Source organism: Berghia stephanieae, chromosome 1 (assembly GCF_034508935.2).
Source record: "Berghia stephanieae isolate SIO BIC M18660-M18661 chromosome 1, UCSD_Bste_1.3, whole genome shotgun sequence".
NCBI classification, from domain to species: domain Eukaryota; kingdom Metazoa; phylum Mollusca; class Gastropoda; order Nudibranchia; family Aeolidiidae; genus Berghia; species Berghia stephanieae.
Window position 1 is genome coordinate 81,209,820 of NC_088360.1, and position 24,042 is coordinate 81,233,861.

General features: G+C 32.9%; 1 protein-coding gene across 2 annotated transcripts; it reads left to right on the plus strand.

The window, feature by feature from the left end:
• The first annotated feature begins 1,537 nt into the window (after nt 1-1,537).
• LOC144958740 (tRNA pseudouridine synthase Pus10-like) lies at nt 1,538-23,685 on the plus strand. Of its 2 annotated transcripts, none has more exons than XM_078890921.1 (17): nt 1,538-1,620; nt 7,471-7,626; nt 8,584-8,703; nt 8,929-9,015; nt 13,126-13,160; nt 13,427-13,535; nt 14,090-14,151; nt 14,425-14,473; nt 14,925-14,998; nt 15,349-15,431; nt 17,107-17,232; nt 18,510-18,643; nt 19,536-19,591; nt 19,791-19,908; nt 20,845-20,987; nt 21,232-21,331; nt 22,728-23,685. In XM_078890921.1, exons 1-17 carry the CDS (start codon nt 1,612-1,614, stop codon nt 22,950-22,952), a joined length of 1,686 nt encoding a protein of 561 aa, XP_078747047.1. In that variant the 5' UTR covers nt 1,538-1,611; the 3' UTR covers nt 22,953-23,685. The 2 variants fall into 2 exon arrangements, with proteins under 2 accessions (XP_078747047.1, XP_078747039.1); XM_078890913.1 differs by lacking the exon at nt 1,538-1,620 and adding an exon at nt 3,582-3,617 and having other exon boundaries at nt 22,728-23,086.
• The last annotated feature ends 357 nt before the right edge of the window (nt 23,686-24,042 follow it).

Sequence of the window (24,042 nt, forward strand, 5' to 3'; positions counted from 1 at the left end):
TTTATAGTGATTTGTTTGTAATGTTTGTAGGATAGTAGATGTTAAGCATGATTCTAAGTTGTTTTCTAAAGAATTAGAATGTGTTGAGTTCTTTATATTCGTTCCGAGTTATAGTTATAGCGCGTGTTCCACAGAAGTACATGAGAACAGATTTGACAAGGGACTTATCGAGCTTGATCTTTGTTGCTATTTTGATTCTGTCCTTTCTTATCCGTGTTGTAATTTGTTAAGGGCAATTGTAGTTTTCTTCTCTTATCTTCATTATCTCTCCGTATTGACCTCACTTTTTTCGTCTTTTCCTGGGTAAGTTAACCTCAATGAATTGCATTAATCAGACTATAACTATAACCGTTATTGAATGTTGGTGCGTTTTTCTTGCTGATGGATGTCATAAGCTTTTAAACTAAACTCACAACATCAATAGTTTTACTTGTAAATAGTATTGATTATAACATCTTACAGCGATAAAGTGATGGATTAGTTTACATATTACATCACTAGAATTATATTATTGTACTTATATTTGTATTGCACACTTCCACACACTCCAACATGTGCTCTGTGATCTGTGATACCATGATATATTATTATCATCATCATCATCATCATCATCATCATCATCATCATCATCATCATCATTATTATTATTATTATTATTATTATTATTATTATTATTATTATTATTATTATTATTATTATTATTATTATTATTATTATTATTATTATTATTATTATTATTATTATTATTATTATAAATATTATCACCATTATCATCATCATCATCATCATCATCATCATCATCATCATCATCATCATCATCATCATCACCACCATCATTATTATTATTATTATTATTATTATCATTATCATTATTATTATTATTATTATTATTATTATTATCATTATCATTATCATTATTATTATTATCATTATTATTATTATTATTATTATTATTATTATTATTATTATTATTATTATTATTATTATTATTATTATTTTTATTATCATTATTATAAATATTATCACCACCATCATCATCATCATCATCATCATCATCATCATCATCATCATCATCATCATCATCATCATCATTATTATTATTATTATTATTATTATTATTATTATCATTATCATTATTATTATTATTATTATTATTATTATTATTATTATTATTATTATTATTATTATTATTATTATTATTATTATTATTATTATTATTATTATTATTATTATCATCATCACCATCATCAGCATCATCATCATCATCATCATCATCATCATCATCATCATCATCATATTATTATTATTATTATTATTATTATTATTATTATTATTATTATTATTATTATTATTATTATTATTATTATTATTATTATTATTATTATTATTATTATTATTATTATTATTATTATTATTATTATTATTATTATTATTATTATTATTATTATTATTATTATTATTATTATTATTATTATTATTATTATTATTATTATTATTATTACATGGAGTCTTTTCATTGGGTAAATCCGATAGCCTGTCATACTTTCGCTTTCCGTTTCCAGTTTCCAATACAAAGTTTGGAACGACCACCGATTCTTTATTAGTTTAATTATGACAGGGGTAAGTCATCTTACATTCAATTCCTTCGTATCTATTCTATACAGTCAAAACTATGTTCGTGAACAGCTGTCGCTATTCATAGAAGCGTCTGCGAATAACCATAGGCCCTTTTATACTTGAGTTTTATTTAATTAACTATTCACCATGCCATGATTGATTAGGGAGTTTAATAGAAATTCTGAATGTACCTCACACACTTGAAACCAATGTCATATGAAAGAGCTGGCAACACAGATTACAAAACAGTTTGAATTTTGTTTCTATCTTGATTAGAAATGTAGTTACGGCAGTTCAAAGTCTGAAATTTCAGACCGATTTTTACCCCCAAATTACCATTGCAAAGTTGTGACCGAAAACGCGTGATGTTAATAAAAAATGGTTAAAACAGTCAATATGGAGTTCTTATCATATATTGTATACCAAAATGTTCGTCTTATCGAGGACAATGCATTTACATTAATAAAGAGGAAGATACACATTTCAAATTAACACATTATTACATAATATGACGCAAATGTTACATAATCAAAAACTCGGCTAGACGTAAGAAAGAATTTGCTCTATCACTTTTGGATTTATCCCCAATATCTCACTGAAACAATTGCAAATAATTACCCTCTTTTAATTAATACATAGAGAATAAAAAAGGGTTTGAGAGTATTTAAATGAAAATATATAAACATGTTGTGTAATGACATAATGAGTTTATTTTTACCTATGGCAATTTAATTGCATATAAATAAAATGGTAGATTGAAGAAGTTCCAATAAATTGAAACAGATTCCCTATTATAATTAGAAGGAAAGTTCTGGCTTTTAATACTTTAAAAAATTCTGCTGAACAACTTTGGGTTTTATTGCTATTACATCATTTGAACTGACAATTAATATAATTTTACCCCCCCCACCCCCTTCTCTCTCAATGTATGGGGGTGTCAAAACTAATAGAACTTCTTACCATAATAATTATTAAGGCTAAGGCCTTTAAAATATGGATAAAAATGATAAACATATCTAAACATATGGGAAAGAAACTTGATGGCAAAGTAAAATTAAATTAAATTAAAGCAATTGGTATTTTTAAAATATCGATATTATTAATATCGGATTTCACAAAGAGAAGAAATATACAAACTTTTAAAACAAAAACTATAAAATGCCTATAAATAAAGTTGGAAAGTGTGTATTCAAAATAAAAACATAGTAAATAATAGTACTGAAAATATTATGTACTAAATTTAACATAATACATAACTAAATTAAAAATATCGATATGAATATCGATATCGCCCGGCAGCCATGACGAGAAGATAATGTAAAAAGGCATTTCGGCGCAGAGTTAAAAGGTGTCTGCGCATCGATATAGATCCCTGAAATTTGGCATGAATAAAGTTTAGATGTTATTCTAAAAACAAGCGTTTAAATTTTAAAAACACACGCGGTAAATAAAAAAATAAATGCATTTGAAAATTGCCAAATTTTAACTTCATATAACTTCTGGAATTATTAACGGATTTTTCCTTAATTGGCACCATTTAAATTGAAATTGAAAGACGAAAATAATGATACCAAAATATCTGCGATATTCCTCTTTATAACGAAGTTATGCATCTTTAATTGAACCCCCCAAAACGCGAACGGTAATTTCCAGTCACAACTTTCCTATGGGCGAGTTGGGTCAAAATTTGAGTGCCACTGCTGCTGCTCACTAAACTGCCTAGATTGATGTAGATTCATTTTCATAACGACAACGAAGTGGCAATTCGGACCCGAGTCTGAATTGCTTCCCGTGGCAATTCGGACTCCTGCCACAATGCGCCTGCGCAATCACAGGAAGTGTCGGAAGTGGAAGCTGGCTCGAAAGTGAAGCATGGTAGGGGGGGGGGGGAAGGTGCTCGTTCTCCTAGTTCTCAGTTGTCAGTCGGTAGGAGTAGGAGGGCGAGTGAGCGAGCAAGTCACGTTTTAGAACTCTCGAAGATGACTATACCTTCAAAAGTGGTGATCTATTATTCTCCTTTGTCTTACTTTTTCTTGGGTACTTTTTAATTGTAATTCTAGAACTTTTTACTATCCAATTTCTCCCTTTTTACTGGCGCTGATATGACCTAAATAAATGTGTTGCAAGCGCCTTAAAAACAAAACAAACAAAAAACAAACAAAACATAGATCTAAATATTCGTGGACTTTGGAAGATTACAATTGTAGTCGCTATTGTTAACGTTAACAATCGATTTGCCCTCGCATAGATAAAAGAGTGTCATTGTGTAATGATTGGAAGATTTATTTGATTTGCCATGAGCATGTTGCAAAAGATACATGCATGACATATCTATATTATATATATTGCCATTTGCAGCCGCAAAAAAGTGCGGGTAAAGGCGAATAATATGACTTTGGGCATTGAGCGTTTTATTTAAAAGACATTATGGGTCGGGCTTTGACAAAAGGCAGTATCTTAATTTTTTTAATTAAAAAAATATGCTGTTTTATTTCTAACTATAAAAATAGACGCGATTCTTGGCTACAAACCATGCAATAGAGCCCCGCCACTGGGGTAGGGGCAGAGTACTAATATACGTCACATGCTAATATTATTAGATAATACTGGACTCGGTGCCTTTTAATAAAATAAGCACTGGTTGAATAGGGAGAGAAAATGATCAATTGGTAATGGGATTTTGGGGGGTGGGGGGTTACCCGCAAACGACCGAGGCGCTGGACGCAGAGGAGAACATAGTGATACGATACGAGATCAAAGAGAAAAAGCCGTCGGCTTTTGGGTTGTGGAATTGGTTGTGGGGGGGAAGGGGGGGAGTGTGTGTGTGTGATTATTCTGTTTTTTTATGACTTAGAGATACTCATGAAAGTGTGTGTGTGTTTAGGACGACCAATACGGTTTCTATAGCCTAGCTGCAAACGGAATAACTGAGAGTTTCACTAATGGTAAGTTCATCATTTGGGCACATTGCATTGCAGTATTCCGAATCGAAGAGCCATCGGAGACTATTCAGATTCGACCCGGGTTAGCCACGGAGTTCTATTTAGTTTAGAATCGAGTCCGAATTGTCACGGGAAGCAATTCAGACTCAGGGTCCGAATTGACATGGGAAGCAATTCAGACTCGGGGTCCGAATTGCCACGGGAAGCAATTCAGACTCGGGTCCGAATAGCCTTTTCCTTTTCATAATGCCATGCAGTTCATCAGGGCCACCTCTATTGGCAGTGAATAATGATATCATCTATTCGCAGTAGTTCTGCGAATAACGATTTCCTCTATTTGCAGTAGTACTGCGAATAGTAGATAGTTTTCATATTCGTTATTTAGTCCTGCAAATAGATCAGATAGCGTTCGTATTCGTTATTCGCAGTAGAACTGCAAGTATTAGATATAATTTATTTCAGTTGCAGTAGTAGCCTACGAGCCTTATTATTATATAGAGGATTGGGCGCAAACTACATTTATTATTATTATTATTATTATTATTATTATTATTATTATTATTATTATTATTATTATTATTATTATTATTATTATTATTATTATTATTTTGCGTTTCTTTGATGACGACGATGTGTATGTTGTTGTGTAGTGATGGTGGTGTAGATGTGGTGGTTGTGATTGCAGTGGTGGTGGTGGTGGTTACGATGGAGTAGTGGTAGTGATGATGACTATAAGGATAATGATGATGATGTCATGGTGGTGGCGGTTGCTGTGTGTAGTTTTGATAACGATTTGGTAGCTGTGGTAGTGGTAGTAATGATGATGATGTGAATGTGATGGTTGTGGTTGTAGTAGTGGCGGCGGTAGCGATGATGATGAGGAGGAGGATGATGATGTACAGGTGGTGTTGGTTACTATAGTTTTTATATCGAGGTTGCTGTGGTAGTAGTAGTAGTAGTAGTAGTAGTAGTAGTAGTAGTAGTAGTAGTAGTAATGATGATGTGGTAACTTCTATTATTTGCAGGAGCACTGAGATACGAGTCATGAGCAATGACGAGAGTGTATGTGATAGAGAGAGAGAGAGATAGTGGGACCTCTCATTGCCCGTGACTAGAAAATTTTTTTGGTTTCAAGTAAGGGGTGTCATTATTCCGGGGTTTTCAAGATGGTGGTAAAATGGGGCATGGCGAGACCTATGAATATAACAATTCAAGGCACAGACCAGTGCATGTGATAAGATACATCCCAACCACGTTAGAATATGTATTTCTCCTGTTGACAAAGCTTTTACTTTTACTAGTTAAATTTTCACTCTTCGATGTGTATTGTCATTATTTTGATTGTAAATAGTGACTTGTCCGAGACTACTTTAAAGACAATGTGAAAGTAATAGATTAAGGAGAAGGCATTGGTAGAAGTATAAGATAAAGATCTGAAAAAAATACTAAAAATATGTTACACTTTCACTCTCTGATGTGTATTGTCATTGTTTTGATCATAAATAGTGCTAAGTTGACTTGTCACAGGCTACTGTAAAGGCAACATGAAAGTAATCAATTAAGGAGCAGTCACTGGTATAAGATAAAGATCTGAAAAAAATACTAAAAATATGTTACACTTTCACTCTCTGATGTGTATTGTCATTGTTTTGATCATAAATAGTGCTAAGTTGACTTGTCACAGGCTACTGTAAAGGCAACATGAAAGTAATCAATTAAGGAGCAGTCACTGGTATAAGATAAAGATCTGAAATAATTGTGACACAATTTCATGCACATTTTTTCAGTTCTTTACTTTAAATAAAACATGTTGCTGTGTAAATCTTTTGAGCCAACCAATGCTCGATGTCGCTAAACAGATGTTTTCCTAAAATGTTTGTCACTATTTTGGGGGTTTTCTTACTAATTTGGCAAAACAAATTGGGACCAGAGGTCAATGACGCTATCCATGGGTTTTCATTATTCAGGGATTATCCAGTGGTTGCACTGTATATAAATGGCTTTGTAGACACCTAGTCTTGTAATGTTTAAGATTACTTTAAATAGATTAAAACAAGTAATTTTTACAAATATTGAAAAACAACAACCTCTTTTTGCTAGCTGATGCAGCATCTCATCAGTCGGCAGGAATGAAGGACAGTCCATAGCTTGGAAGTTTGGTTAGATATTCATACCTAGTTCTACCTTTATGTTACTAATTGGGGCGTTATTGTCACATGGTGTGCTGACATTATTTTTATTGTTGGTGATTGTATACGTGTTATTGTCAGTGTAGGTATGTGTATATGAGAGAGAAGTTTTTGTATGTGTGTGTGTATGTGTGGTATTGTTTTGTGCCTACATCTCTGAGGAAAGGGGGGTGGGGGAAGGTTTGTTGAGTGTTGCTGGGAGGAGGTATTAGGAGAAAAGAAATTGGGGGGGGGGGGGGGGGGGGAGGAGGAATAGTGCTAGGGCAAAGGGGATTTGCGTTGCCTTTTGTGTCTTTAGCTTGGAATATATTTGAATGACAACTCATTGTCATAAGATCAGATCTGTGTTTAGGGCGTTATGGTGTTTGTGATTATGTAAAAAAATATTCAAATTCATGTTACACTTTCTTGTTTCAAATCGATAGGGGCTACTGTGTTTGACCTGCTCCCATGCGATTGTTGGTGTTTTTGTGTGCATTTGTCATTTGTTCTCAGTTGAGCAAAAGGTTTGAAGTGAAGATTGTTTTGGGAGATCTCAGTGCATTCTTGCAGGTTTCAGTATGTGTTATAATTTGCAGGACACTCAAATTCTGTTAGTAGTAAGATTTGGGGTCGTGAGGTGAAAAGACAAAAAACGATAATCTTTGAACCTTTTCTGTTCCCATTTATTGTTTTTGTTTTGATTTTGATTTTTGTTTATTTTTATTTTCCACTTCTCATAGGCCAATGCAGAACTCAAGGATTTTGATTTGTTTACATCTACAAATGAGGAAACCTTGCAAGTTGCAACTGAATTAAAAAATATTGGGTGTTGCCCAAGATGTGTCCTACGCTTTCTTGGTGAAGCAAATCCTAGTTCCTTCAGATGTCATCAAGAGGTTTGGTCAAAATACTTTTTGTAAACCATTGCTAATTGGCATGACTACTGACTAAGGCATTTAGGGCTATTGTGATAAAAGAATTGAAAACGGCTAAGCACGTATGCCTCTGGTTTGATGCGGTATTATGTCAGGATTCAGAAAACGGAGAAAATTTGTTTTTACAGTGAAAATTGTCAAAATTATCCAATTTCAGCTTATACAGTAGTTTAAGGAAATACGATTATTTTTCTACATAAAAACATAATAAATCAACATTAATATTAATATATATATATATATATATATATATATATATATATATATATATATATTATATATATATATATATATATATACATCAGGTTTAATAATGCGACTCAAGAGATATTTCAACACAAGGAATTTCCTTCAGATAGCCGCCCTTTTCAAGGCTTAGTAATACTGAAACGCTTTTTATACCATTAGCAAAAGGCATGGCTTTATCTATCTCAGAGAAAACATGACAGATTCCACAGTTTCATGATTCAACCAATAATGAACATTAAACATTGTAAATAACACAAACATTTTCTCTAACAACAATACAAATAAAAATATTTCAATGGCTAAAGCTGGTCGCATGCAGTCATCAGCCAATTAATTTAAAGGCGTCTTACACAATGATAAATAGCACAGAATTAACAATGATATTATTTCAATAATATTTATTTAAATTTATTATTTAATGTATATTCTAAACTCATGCCGATTGTTTTTAATATTGTCAAATTTTAAATGCGTGCTTGCTTTTAACCAATAAAGTCAAAGGTTATATCAACTATTCTTCCTTTTGCATTGTGCTACTCTGTACCATTTTAAGTGATATGAGTAAATGAATGTGGATTCTTATTTTGGACAGGAAATTCACTTTGTTTTTATTATCTGTGGTGGGTTTGATGAATATTGTGAAAATTCATACTCTCATTCATTTAACAGGATATCAATAGGTTGTTTGTACCTGCAGTTCCTGATATAACAGACACCTCCAATAAATGTCATTGTCCTGGTTGTCTTGGAATTCTACAGACATTTACGGAAAAGACATTTCTACAGAAGGTATTCTTTGTATTTGAATTTGATACTCAAGTTTCGAATTCAATATTTTTTGGAACATGTATATTCAATTATCAAACATAGAGAGGGAGGGAGAGAGAGAGAGGGAGGGAGGGAGGGAGAGAGAGAGAGAGAGAGAGAGAGAGAGAGAGAGAGAGAGAGAGAGGGAGAGAGAGAGAGTTGAAGATAGTAAATCTCAAAGAGTATTAATTGTTTATATTTGAACAGATTGTGGATAAGGTTAGAGAGGATGGCTACAGCTTCACAGACTATCAGTGTTCTCTCATGTTGCCAATCTGCGTCATTGCCCGAGAGGTAATCCCTTTGTAATTCATATTTTACATTAATTGGCCTTTTAAAAAAAACGTAATTAGCTCTATTGATTATTATTATGTTATTGTTAGTTTATTCATGACCTACTGTGTCAATCTGGTATTATATCGGGTTGAACAACCAGATCCTACAATTGAATTAGATTTTATATGATCAGATGTATGAAACTGGATTTTTTTTTTTTTCGCAAGTTAAGAGAATTAAGTAATTCTCGGCAACAAAATAACTTAACCTAAGACTCCTATTTTCACTGTATATTCAATGTAAGTATTGAAACGAAGCCTGCATGATACAATTTTCTGGTGGTAAGACACATATTTGTGTGTGTGTTTCTGGGGGGCTGGGGTTCTTTCTATTTTTTTTATGCATGTTCATGATTTACCTTTTTTCTCCCTACCTTTAGAACGATTCACACTGGTAACATTGGTGTGCATTCAAGACATTAAACATTTTTGTCTAATAGTACCTACTAGTGTGGGTACATCTCAGCTGGAATTCATTTACCCATTATTTAAATTCATCCCGTTCTCTCAGAATTGTCTCAGTGAGGCTTAATGAGCAAATAAAGGATAATGTGTTCTGTTGTATCAACATCGTCTTTGCAGTTTTAGCAGGCCTCTGATTCTCTGAATTTCTTTTTTTTTTTTTAATGTTGGCACATATTCTTGGAAGGAGGGAGATTGGTGTGACCCAGTGTTTGCGAGTGTTGATGAAGCTTGGCTTTTTTGTGGGCTCTTTAATGACTACGCTTCCTCTGAGAATAATCTATATCCATTTATCGGTTTAATACTTCATGAGGCTGGTTTTTGCATATTGGGAGGTAAAAGAGCCTCATGGTTGAGAATACCATGAGCTCTATAAGAGTTCATTGTTATTATTAAAACAATCTTTTAGATTGAGCCTGGATGTTGTAGGGTCTTTCTTGATCATACTTTCACTGGAGTGTTGTCTCCAGCGTTTTATGCTCTCCATGGTTTGCTTCATTTTATCTGAGTGAAAATGTTGCAATGCCACTCAGAGATTGGAGCCATTTGGTTGGGTTTGACGATGTATTCTGAAGGAATTTCAAAAGCCAAATGTGAGTAAACGACGCATCTCCTCATAAAAAAATCATGAACGTTGTACTCCTTCTAACTAAATCATCAGTGGAGATAATGTAGTCATCAAAGTCGTAAACAATATGACATCATCGCTTATGATGGAGCTGCAGACCACGCAACACAGTGTTCCAAATTGCTTCTCAGCGATCTTTTAGTCTGAGTCACTGAACCGTGAAGTCAGTGATTTCACGGCAGGTAATCTTAATCCTGGGTGCATTCCTTACTAATCCCTATCTTCCGTTTTTTTTGGTGTTAATTCAAACATTTTCTCACCCCGATAATTAAATATAACATTATATTTTTTAGTTGAATATCATTTACCCTTCTTTGCTACACATCATTGTGAAATTTTTATCAAAATAAGTTTATTGGTTATGTTGTAACTTGGGTTATAAAAGTATGTACATAATAGAATTTTGAAAAGTGATTTCTCAAATATAATTAGTGATATCTCATTAACCAAACGATAGATTTCCTTCGTTGATAATTTATAAGTTTTAAAATTTTATTGTCTTTTAGGTGTGAAAGTTCGGTTAGTGCGCGAAGCGTAGTTTATTTTTTATGATTTTTTTGGTTTCACCTATCAGGTAAAAAGGGAACATACACTTGAGATACACTTAAAAATCTCAATTCACTATGTTGTTTATGTGCTAAAGGTGCACTAACAGTTAAAGAAAAGGCTAAAAACAGGAAAAACATTTTTTGTAAAGACTTCAAAAATGAAATCAAACTGTTCTTTGACATTGATATTGGAACGGACCTTAAAAATAAACATTCAGAAGTTATATGCTATAAATGTGAAAAGAAAATTAGAGACATGAAAACATATAAGAGTCTACTAGCAGTTGTAGAATCTTACAAGACCTGTGAATTGCTCACTGATGTGCCTCAAGAGAAAAAATAAGAATGGGAAACTAAGATCCCAATCACAGAAGAAAAAATAGCCTTAGTTGTTCATAAAGAGAAACTGTCAGAACGATGTGGGCCAGTCTGCAGTTCTCTTGATGATATATTAAAAACAAACAAAATCATATCTCAAGTATGTCATAGTCGTAGCTTCATAGGAAATCATTGCCATAGATATTACACACAAGACGTTTACGAAAAACTCACTGAAAATGTCGTTTCTAAAACATACATGTATACAAACAATAAATTAATCAGGGACAAAGCTGAAACTATATAAACAAATGTTTTGATGAAATAAATGGAGCTTATTCTGAAATACATTCACTAATTTCTCACACAAAACCAGTCACAGAGACAGTAATAGAAAGTGTTAATAGCAAGATAGAGAAATATATGACAATATACCGTAATTACTTTCCTCAAAATGTACTTCCAAAACACCACATATTGGAAACCCATTGCATACCTTTTATGAAGAAATATACTTTTGGTCTAGGTCTTTTATGAGAACAAGGAGGTGAATTGTTACATTCAACAATTTCAAAAATTGAAAAGAGAACACAATCAATGAGAACATAATCATCTCAATTAAAAACAATAATAAAAACTAACCTCCTGCAGGTTTCTCCTGATATCATGTCGTATGTGCCCCCCAAAAAAAGAAAGTTAGAGAGAAATGAAAATTTGATGAATCAAACAAAATAATACTTAAACATCTTAAAACATTTGACATATTACGTGGTTAAACTTCACCTAAAAATAGAGCTGTTATTTGTATATTTTGAGTTATATGTTGCTTTCTCAATCCCCTTTTTTTCTCTTTTCCACTTATCCCTTTCTCCCTCCAACTATCCTCCGTTCAATAGCTACATCCTCCACCACAAATCTTTTTGTTCTTTCTCATACCTAAACAGATCCATACACATACCAACACACACTAGCAACTCCCCATCTCTAACACAAACACACACACACACACACACACACACACACATATAAACACACACATGCATTGACACGCAAATTACTCAATACGCAAATTACTTAATATCTAATTTATAAATGGGTTTGGACGCATTAATGGACTCTACTAGTTTTCACAATGACTTTTAAAATAAAATGAATTCAATTTTTTGTAAACACAGAGAAAGTGCTGGGTATCTGCTTTTTAAAGAAAGTGAATATATAATATTAAAGTATGTTTGATGGCATTCTAACTATATTCTGTAATCTGGAGTTGTAATACAAGAGAGATTGCATATTGAATCCTCAAGGCCGTCGAATGTTGAATGGGAGGGTTCAAATATCTGACGGAATAGTGAAATAACCAAATTTCCGGCACATGTGAAAGTTTGTGACTAATTAGAAATAGTCTTTGACTTTTAATTAGTGAATTTTTTTTAAACTTTGGTCGTTTAAATTTTTAGATAATTAAGAGTTTATTATGCATGTTTGAGTGAATTTTTTTTCAAAAATACTCTGAAAGTTAATGCTTAGTGTGAAAATTATATACATCTTATTATTAATAAAATTATATCAGAATAAAGATCATCTTCTCCTTTTTCTAAGTAATCACTTTGTATTTATAAATAACATTTTTAAAATAGTTAAAAACAGGTTTAAAAACCATAAAAAAGGTTGATAATTTCAATAGCCACAAAAGGCTCTGACTGAATAGCAGAAATCGGTGAAGCGTGACAGTATGCATTGTGAGAGCAGGGAAAAACAGGCTGAACTAAAAGATCGCTTTTGGAACACTGTGGCAACAAAGAGGTTTTGTCTGATGGAATTTAAATTCAAAACTTGTTTAAATTTCCCTTTACTTGTCAAGCTATCAATTACTCTTAAAGGTATGTAATCTTTTTCTATCTATAATTCAAATAGAATTTTTTGAGACAAAGATTCATAAATTTTTTAAAAATACTAAAGGAAGAAAATATGAAAACAGATCAATTGTTTTAAATAAAAAGAAAGCAGGAGAGACAATAAAAAAAAATAACTTGTGTTCGAAAAATCAAGCCTATTTTCCTACATCCAATATCCCCTTGTTGATCACTAGTGACATTTTTCTTTTTCTTTTCAGAAATCTATTTATCTTCATCTCAGCAAAAAGTTTGGGTGAGTATCCTGAGAGAGATAAATTTTGCTTAAATTAAGAGTGGTATTAACTTAGCAATTATTTGAAGATGACCACCCTTTCTCAAAATAGGAGTTTAAACAGACTCAACAAACGAATTATATCCTCCAGATGAATTGCCATCATAAAACGCATATATCGTTGTCCTTTCTATCATCTGTATCATTATTGGGATCATCTTCATCATCAGTATCTATTTGTGGCATAGTCTTTATCGTTATACTTAAATTACAATTTACTCACTCAGCATTGTGTACAGAGGGAAAGAGGATGTTATCCCATCCGTCAAAGAAATCTGGAAATGGTCCTGTGGTTACGTTCTTTCAGAGTTATTGGAAGCAAGATTTCAAAATCAGGTAAATACATTTTAAAAATTTCCTCTCAAATGAAAATGACCGTAAATATTGGATTTTTTAAAAATTTGCTTTGGGTTTGTTTTGTTGTTGTTGTTTTGGGTTTTTGTTTTTTAGTAAGGCCATCTGGGGCTCACTGTAGTCTCATGACACACTGCTTTAGGTCACATCAATCTGGAATTCTCTCTCAATCTTTACCAGAAGTGCTCATACTATTGAGTGCTTAGAATCTAGACTGAAGACAGAATATTTTAAGTTAACTGTTCCTTAATATTTAAAAGCCACATTCGTCATATTCCATTAGTATCAGCTTAACTTAACAGATTATCTACAATTTAATATTTAATTTTCTTAAAATTCTCATGTCAAATATGCCTTGTAAAGCGCCCTTTAACTTTTTTGGTGGAGATTGGTGCTCTATAAATTTTGTTTCTTTATTCATTTATTTATTTATTTATTTATTTATTTTATTTATTTAAAATAATTTTTTTTAAACCTCCTTTGTAACTTCATGAATTATAAACAGTGTATTAGTGTATTGAAATCTCATTTTTCAGAGCCAGTTTGATATTCGGATGACATTTAACTACTCTGATTTCGAGAAAGAATTGTCTTTTTTGTGAGTGAAAACTGATTAACCTTAATATCTATATTCGTTATTACAGATTATTTTTATTATTTGACCTGAAATAATTATTATGCTCAGACGATAGCAAGCATCTGCCATATGAGATCATATTTTTTATTAACCTTTGAAGGTGTCAATTTTTTTATATTTAATTTGTCAAAAGCGGGTAATATTACTTTGAATCATTTTTTTAATGGGTTGACATGGGTAGGGGGAATACACGTGTTTTAAAATGATCATATCATCTCTATTTTTGTCATACAGACTGGATGTAGACCCAGACACTTTCAGGAGGAGAAAACAACAGAAAAAGGTGTGGAAAATGAGATATCTGTATAATATATTTTTATGTTAGACAGATTATACATTGTATGGCATAAGAAATCGAATGTAATGCTCTGAAATTATAATGAACACACTTGACAATTTGATTAGATAGATTTAAATATCCTTGCATTCATCTAAAGGGGAAATTTTACTTCATGGTCTATCTCAAAAATAGAAAGAAGATAACCCAAGTGTATCAGTACAATGCAGCTCTGCAAAGTGAGAGCAATAAGGTTTAAATTCCAACTCAAGAAAATAAGGCAAGATGCCAACGGCTGCACATGCCTTATCTACTCTGACATCAATCCCTATTTTACTAGTAGGTTTGAGAATGTTTTATGTATTCATTTATTCATTTTAAAAAACGATCTTTTTATTTATTTTATTTGTCTATTTATTTGACGCACATGTAACATTTACAATTTTCATGTTTCCAGTATGGTTTTGAGACTTTTACAAGAGTCAATGTAGCCAAGGGCATATCAGAGATGGGGGATTCCAAATTTGAGGAGTAAGACATTATTTTCATTAAATCGCTTATTTTCATTATGTTTTTTTTTTCTGATTCTATGTAGAAATGTTTGCATAACTTTATAACGTCGTTCTACTAATTGTCAAAGTGTATCAGGAATTTCTCATTCCTTTTTTTTTTTTTTTAAACGCTATAAAACAATATGTTTAGGAACACAGTCATCTTTATCTAACATCACCACCACCACCATTACATGTATTATTATCATTATCTTAATCATCATCAACAGTAAAAGAAATGTAATAAATTGAGCATGATTGCTCTCTTTGTGACAATACTCTAAAACCACAGCAGTCTCATATTTCAAATTTTTTATCATCTGTTTTCAGTTGCTTTGCATGTCCACCATCTATACCAGTTATAGAATGTACGTGTGACATTTCTTGTGGCCATGACTCAGTCTTTGTAGCAGGTAAGCGTTTTTTTTTCTCATAGACAATGGTAGCAAATCAACGTTCATTGAAAATAATAATCTTGTAATCTCTACTGCTGGAAGCTGATAATGGCAGTAATTGATTAATCTTTTGTTGAGTTTGTGCTTAAGCTCAGGATAGAATTTTTTTTTTTTTCGTTTTAAAAAAATGGATTTACACACCTTAACATGTTTTACCTTGAACATAGCTCGTCAAATGCGACATTCATATACCCAAGTCACAAGGATGGACACAGTGCAAGGCACCTGAAAGGCATCTATTCTAGCTCTCTTACAATATTTATCACTTCTTAGAACACAGGTTTTCTGCACTTTGTGTATAATTCAATTAATAATACCCTACTAGCCCATTAAGCATTAATTTATGCTCAACATCACCTTTCTTTTTATTATAATCATCATTGGCCCTTACAAGACAAAAATATAAGACACCGATGTTCTTAACAACAAAGAATTTGTCACATGAAATACTAAAACATAGAATCAAAATATATGGTGGAATATTTTTGCTTGCTTAAGGAAGAAAAGCCCGTTTGGCAGATTGCCTGAGACTCAAAGCCAAGGTTTTCCAAATTTGGATGTTCTTTATAAAATGCAAAAACAAGGCTGTTTTAATTAGTCATTATTCAAGGCAGTGCTTTCTGCAATTTCATGGAAACGTCTTTACCCCTCCACAATTAAGATCTTGGATAATGTCGTTGTATAAGAACCAGTGGTAGAGTGAATTGTTTTCTTATTTAATTGATTCAGCTTGTGCATGTCATTCATTTGGTGATAAGAAATAAAAGGTATGGCCATAATATGGTTGGATTGCTCAATACGTTTGCTCACCGACCTCTCTCTCTCTCTCTCTCTCTCTCAGCCAGGCAGTGGGTGTTGTGTTTATATACAATTACCTAGAACCATCCTGGGTGATGTCAAGATTCTGGTGGGATCCTGACCTCCATTGCGGGCAGGGAGGTACACACTGTGTCTTCTATCCTATTATCTGTTTCCAACCTGCTTTCTGTCTTTGTCTTGGAATGAGATTACTTGGTTTTGTCCTGGCCCTGGTCAGAGTCCTGGCTGGGAGGGAAACAGTCAAATGCATAATTATTGTTTTGGGAGATGACATTTTTTCCTTGTAAATCATCTCTCTGTATGTATTATTATGATATTATTTTGAATGTATAATGTTAGCATTTGAGTGTATCCTCTTTGCTGGATTTTGTGCTTGTGTCCAGATGAGACTATAGTGATCTCAAACTAAGTACATTGATGGTATGCTCTTGGAATCTACATCTGATCCCTAATTGTTCCCAGTTCCCCTTTGTCTTACTTTCTCTTGGGTGCTTTTTAATTGTAATTCTATAACTTTTTACTATCCCATTTTCTTCCTTTTTACTGGCGCTGATATAACCTAAATGTGTTGCAAGCGCCGTAAAACCCTTAAAAACAAAAAAACAACGATGTCAAGATTATTTCCAACCTCCTCTCTCCATCCATGAATGATTGGGTAGCTGGGTTATTAGATCTAATGGAAATTACTTTGCGATAGACTATTGTCCTATCCAAAGGGTAGCAGAAAAAAATTGTTATAGTCCATTGCATGCTACAGAAACTATGGGCCAAATGGCTCAGAATGACTACTTTAATGATGACATTCTATTTTCAGGACGTTATCAGAAATACAGCCGTGTCTTGAGTCAGACTCCTTGGATTGTAGATGGGAAAAGAATCTTTGAAGGCTCTGTTGAAGATTATATATGTGATCCGATGACAGAGATGTTTAAACCTTCAGGTATGTTTGTCTTTGATTATTCCGTCTACTTTAATGCTGATAGGAGCCACTTGGAGGAAGCGCTGCGTCACGTGATCACTTTTAGCGTTGATCACTTGAGCCCACCAACTTCAATTTGATTTAAATTCTCTATTATTATTATTCTATATTTTCAAACGGAAATGTGTTAAATTTATATGTTGTGAATTCATTCATCTGGATAGTTGTATATATTCGTAAAAATTGTGCAATTTTAAACAATAGTTTAACGCCTATTTATCGCCTGCCATCTCGGTCCCTTTGTTTACAATTACGATGAACGCCATGTTTGGTTCCGAGACAGTGATGGAGAAAGAAACAATCGAGAGTAGCAGAGCGGAAGATAAGAGAGGGAAAGGAGGTGGTGAAGTGAAAGACAGGGTGAGCGAGAAGGAATGTGTTGGGAAAGGAAGGGTAAGAGGTGTGAAGGGGAAAGGTATAGGAAAGAAAACTGAGGGGAGCAGTTACGGTGCTGGTAGTAGTAGCGTTGGTAGCAGTGAACTGGACTTAATGAAATAAAACAACAACTCAGTGTCTTGATGGGATTGGTGCCAGTGGTGAGCCAAATGAAGGAGGCCTTTGACCATTTTAATGAAATGGAGGAGGAAGATGTTAATGTCAATATTGGCCTTTCGCGGCCATATGTAATGATGACATTGAGTTGATCTTTCGCGATCAGGCATAAAGATGTATGCAATGCTCACCGTTCGCAGTCAGGCAGTAAAGATGTATGTAATGCTGACCTTCGCGGTCAGTTGATGTGGTGCCAGGCCGTAGTAGAGATATAGGGATGATGGAGCAGGCATTCTCATATTTCGAGAATGTGGTAGGCAGGACAGAAGTGAAAGGGAAGATGCTGGCAGAGAATGTTTCAACTGGTGTTACACAGGTTTTATGTGACAGTCTGCCCAAGGATACGGTTTGATTTTGTTTAATTTTTTAAAATACTTTTAACATCATTGCTGATGATATGAAGTTAAAATAGTTATAACAAAATATTAAAAAATACTTTATTTTCTTTCTTTATCTCCTGTTCAGCTTTGTTTTTATCTAGGGTTGGGCTGACGTGAAACAGAGATAATGATATTTCAAAAATATATATTCTATTTCATTTTCTTTTTGTTGTTTCCTTTAGTTTTGTTGGGGGTTTTTTTCGGCGGGAAAGGGGGGGGGGGGGTGTCTAATCATGATTTTTTAAAATGAGGGCAATGACTCTCATGTACTCCTTTGTCATATATTTATTACTTTCCAACCTATAGAGCATCGTCTGTCATCATCTGGTAGAGAAGATGTGGATGTGAGAATGTTGGGTACAGGTCGTCCGTTTGTTATTGAGTTGGTCAATCCACATTGTGTCAAATTTTCTAAAGCTGATATGAAACGTCTACAAGAGGTAAATTACAAAATGATTTTTTGGATGTTCTCTAAGTTTTCATACTTAATTTGATCCCTATACTCTTTCAGAGCATTTTTATATTGGGAAAATTAAAGCATGACAAGTGACTCTCTTTTGTACGGCTTCATCATTTTCACTTTTTTTGCTCCAATAATTTTTATATTTTTAAATTTAATGTTTAACATAAATTAGAATCTGTTCACTCCCAACCACTTTCGAGAGAATATCTTTTGGGAGAAATCAAGAAAATGTCATATTACTAAAAACAAAGATTTTGTTCTTTATGTATATTTATATATAAATGTTTGCATGTGTGTGCAGTTGAGCTTCTCATGTCAAATTCTTGGCAGTGCATAGAATTTAATGAACTCTTTTAGGCATTCTTTCAAGCATTTGAAAGTTAACATTAAGAGTTTAAAATGAATTCTTCCTTCAACATGCTTCCAGTGAAGTTCCATTAAAACAGGAGTTATTTGCTCTCTAGTTCTCGTTTTAGTGATCAGGTGAGCTGCTTTATTTTGCATCTTATGCAATCATGAAATGTCAGTCTTACTACATCCTATCAAGGGAGAATTGCAATAATCAATTCTACTGAGAACGTATGACACTATCTGCATCTTGCAAGTGTCAATATCTAAAAGCGATCTTATGTTAAGATTGCTTTCAAATAGAAATTACAGCTCTGGATTACGTTCGACGCATGAGTCTTCATATTGAGATCACTGTCTAGATACACCCCAGGGTTTTTAACCCTGGTTTCAGATACTTTGAAAGCAGACTTACAAATTCTGATTTCCTATCAATTTAACATTGCAACAGAAGACTTTTTCAAAGATAATATGTTTTGCAATAAATATTGGATTTTTTTTTTCTTTTTGGATGTTCACAGGTGATAAATGAATCCACACAGGACATACAAGTTAGAGATTTACAGATTGTTGATAGGTATGAGATTTTTCATCGATTACAGGATATTTGTATGAATAATGAATTATTTTATTTTATTTTGTCACATATTTTCTGGTTAAACATTATTCGACTTCATTTAACAGCTGATGTTTAAAAAAAAAAGCGAATAGGTCTTTAATAGTTCTAATACTAAAGAAACTTTTTGAATTATGTCATTTTTCTCTGTAAATTGTAGAGTGGACCTTAATTCCCTAAAAGAAGGAGAAATCAACAAAAAGAAATGTTACAGTGCTATTTGTTGGTGTGAAAGGGAGTTAACTCAAGATGACTTCAAAATGCTGGAGGAAATGAAGGTAACTATTATTTTGGGTTTTTTTTACTTTTAAACGCCGATAATTTGCTTTGGGAAATGAAAAATTTGGAGCATATACTGATGGTATGCGCCATGATCCAAGAGAGAGAGAGAGAGAGTAGAGAAACAAATATTATCCAGAAACATCAGTCTGGTCACAGCTGTGGATTACTAGGAATCAACTGGATTTGTTCCAATATATTTAGAACCTACCATATAAATGCACACAAAATTTTTTTTAGGAATTTAGGGATATTTTAGGAAGAGGGGTTTATCAAATTTTGAAAAGTTTAAATTATTTTTGTTTTATTAATTTAGATTTTTGATATCTGAGATTTAGAAGAAAATAGTTTCTTATTGTGCTCAGCAGTGAGTCAGTTTTGAAGGTAGAAATACACCACAGCTATTCTGAAAGCTCTTTATATGTAATAATTTATTTCTTGATCTGAAAGTGGCACTGATCTTTCTATTCTTGATATTTAGTTTTTTAAAAATAAAACACGATTGTGATTTTTACTGTGTAAAATATGACAACCTTGTACATGTGATAATGATTAAGAATATTGGTCATAACTAGCCATCCTAGAAAAGAGTATACAATGTCATGTGGCTTTGTGGTCTAGTGGTATGTCACTCAGCTTGTGACCTCAGGTCAAAGGTTTGAATCTGGCGTCACAATTTGAATCCTTGAAAAAGGAACTTTACTCACATTTTCTCACAATCCCAAGTAATGGTGTTGCCTTTTTTTTTTTTTTTTGAAAGGCTCCTTACAGGCTGGATTAGGACCTTTCGTTCATAGTTTTGAGTGGACATTGTACCATATAGAACATCTTGTTTGTTTGGGTTTTTTTTTTTTGTTTTTTTTTTTTAAGGTTTTTAAAAACTGTTGAGTGTGGAAAGCTGTATTTTTTACAAAATATTGGTTTCCCTTTGACAGGATTTAACCATTCATCAAAAAACACCGTTACGAGTATTACATAGAAGGTCAGCAATGATTCGGGATAGAGTGGTGTATTCCATGAAGGGAGAAAATATGGATGGCAATCGATTCAAACTCTCCCTTCACACTCAAGCTGGAACGTATCCTTTATTAATTTGAGACTATAACTGTTATTTTGTTTTTGAATCAAATAATGGAGTCTCTCTATCTCTCTCTTTCTCTCTCTCTCTCTCTCTCTCTCTCTCTCTCTCTCTCTCTCTCTCTCTCTCTCTCTCTCTCTCTGTATGTGTGTGTATGTGTATGTCTGTTTTTGTTTTTTTCTTTTAATGTTTTGTTGCTATAAAAGGTTTATTATTAAAAATAATTCCATAACTTGATATTCAGCTACATCAAAGAATTTGTCCATGGAGATTTTGGTCGTACAACTCCCAACCTTTGTGAGATTTTAAAAGCTGACACTGACATCATTGACCTGGACGTTGAGGTATTTGTTAGTGCCAAAGAATAGGAGAGATTGAATTGAAAAATAGATTAGACTCCCTGTAAAAAAAAAACTCTTGTTGTGCAAATGGATAATAGATGGAGGACTTAAAATAATTGTAGATTTGATTCTCCTTTGGACATGGTGATAAGGTGGCAGAATCAACTCCTTTCAATTTTGACTCTACCAAAGGAAATTGAAAGAAGTAGTAGTTGGTAATGTCTTAAATTGGAGGCGATGTGGGCCAATTCTTTGTCATTATTATAGTGCTTATCACTAATCTTCCAAGGGAATTGTGGCAAAATCTCCTCTCGGATATGTGTCATGAACAGTTTTTGAAGTGCTATTTCTAATCTTAGTAATGTTTCTTTGCACAACGTGTATCTATTTGCTGGATGACACCTGTTTTGCACAGACCTTAATGAGTTTTTAAATTGCTTGCAACACACAATATATAGGAGCAGAGGACAAACCTTGTGTCATCAAACTGTTGATACACTATTCTGTTATTTTCTTTGACGAAAGTTTATATTATTGACATTAGTTTGATCCATAATGGAATACACCATTGCAGTATGGGAACCACCAACATCAAACATAACACAAATTGAAATGATGATTGGTGTTGAGCAATTTCAAAACAAGTAATGTGACTAAAATGCTAAAATCTCTTTGGTGACCAACACGTGAAGAAAGAAGGAAACAAGCTAATGTTGCATTTCTTTTTAAGATATGCATTACCTTGCAGATCTAATAAAGGACATATTAAAGCTTCTTCCAACTTGGGCAGTAATTGGGGGACATGATTTGAGATTCCAGATTCTACAATCAAATCCCACTTGTCACGCACAATCATTTTCCCCAACTGCAATTCGATCCTGGAATAAGTTGTCACAAAATGCAGCAGGAGAGTTTGATGATGAATTTTAAAGAGCTGACAAAATCAACTTGGATGACTAAATGTGAACATGCATTGAGCAAGTACTGTTAAATCTGCAATTATTACACCAGAGGTGGCTTGCAGGTTAAAGTAAGAACAAGACGAAAAAGATACAATGCGACTTTTACAAGATTCCAGCGTAATACTTTTATTACCTTATGATTTAATAACTCATTTTTTTATTATTGCAATTTTATTATCCCATTCCATGCAACATATTATTCCTTTTTATTTACTACAGCAAATATTTGATCAACACTATGATTAGAGCTCAAGTTGTGCATTCCCTTTTATTCATTTTATTGAGATCTCAGATAGAATGTCAACGATTTATATCAATTTAATTGCATAGCCCCAGCGAAGTTAATGTATGCAGGATGATTGTCAGATATTCATTAATTATTATCATTTTCGTTACTTTAATTTATTTTGACACAATTCTTTTAATACCACCTACAGTCAGTTGATGTGGACTGGCCACCTTACATTGATGAAATACCGGAGCCTGACAGCAATGCACACCAGCATCAAGAAGAACCTCTACAACACACTGACAGCCCTACAACGTCGGCTAAGAAAGCAACAGATGCAGAAGGAGATGTGGAAATGAAGATCACTTCTCATCCAGTGATGGGGGAAGGAGATGCTGCTGCTCACAGTGGAAATGAGCAAGTTGACGCATAATGCAATGGCTCTACAATGTTTTCATATCTTTTTGTTTATGAGTATCAGCTTTTAGTTTTAGAACATCTTTAAAAAAAAAGATTTAAAAAATACTGTCGTTGCACTTTTGTTTTTCTCTTTTCTTTCTTTCTTTTTTTTTTTAAATTAAAAAAAAAAAATATTTATAAATTCTTACTCTTACCTAACTTTCCTCTCATCCTGTGGGTGTTTTCAAACTTTCATAGCGCATCTAACATTGATGCAAAAATCATGAGAAGAATATGATAAAGCAGAAAGTGATTCTGGGTTTTTTTTAAACTCCCTTTTCCTTCTAAAGCCACACTTATTTACTCCACACATCTATTGACTTTACTTTTATATTGTTTGAAAAGAGATCAACAATTTCATTTTACAAGTTTGATATTTTGAAATTTTCTGTCGCATTGATTACAGAAGAGTACTGGCGCTGATATAACCTAATTGTGTTGCATGCGCCGTAAAACCCTTAAAAACAATTTTAAAAAACAGAGAAGTAATTTCATTAGGTGCTGCTTCTATGAAAGAAATATTTTAAACATTCTGTAATTTGAAATTGTCCACTCATTATCTGTTTGAAAAGGCACAAGGTATCATTATTACTGTATTTGAATTTAGAAATGATCTTAGAGATTGTTTAATGGCAATGAAAATGATTGACAAGATTGTGTTGCTTTGAATATAAATGAAAATTGAATAAAATGGTTGAAACATAAAAGGTTCAGTTTGTAAATGTTTCTTTTTTTATTTTTACTTTATCCTTTGCTGGGGCCATAGATAAAGAGTAGAAATAATTTTGAATACAGTTGACAATATTGCATAATTGTAGGGATTATGCGCATTTATTCATCTATTTTCAGTGCTGTTTGTAAGCATATCTTTGGGGGTGTTTTGGATGGAGCATCACCTTGATCAATACTATGATGTTCGCATGGATGTACGATATTGATAAGTGTGTCTTTCTTTTTATAGTCATCGTTCTTGTTTTGATTGTATTTGCAGGTTTTTTTTTTTCTGTAATCTTCTGCTGTTGTTCATGGTATTAAATTTAGTAGTAATATTTTAGGTTATGATT

Coding starts and splice junctions, on each gene's coding strand:
- LOC144958740 (XM_078890913.1), top strand. CDS start 3,597: ATGACTATACCTTCAAAAGTG. Junction 18,644..19,535: donor ATATGAAACGTCTACAAGAG/GTAAATTACAAA, acceptor GGATGTTCACAG/GTGATAAATGAATCCACACA. Junction 20,988..21,231: donor CTTCACACTCAAGCTGGAAC/GTATCCTTTATT, acceptor CTTGATATTCAG/CTACATCAAAGAATTTGTCC.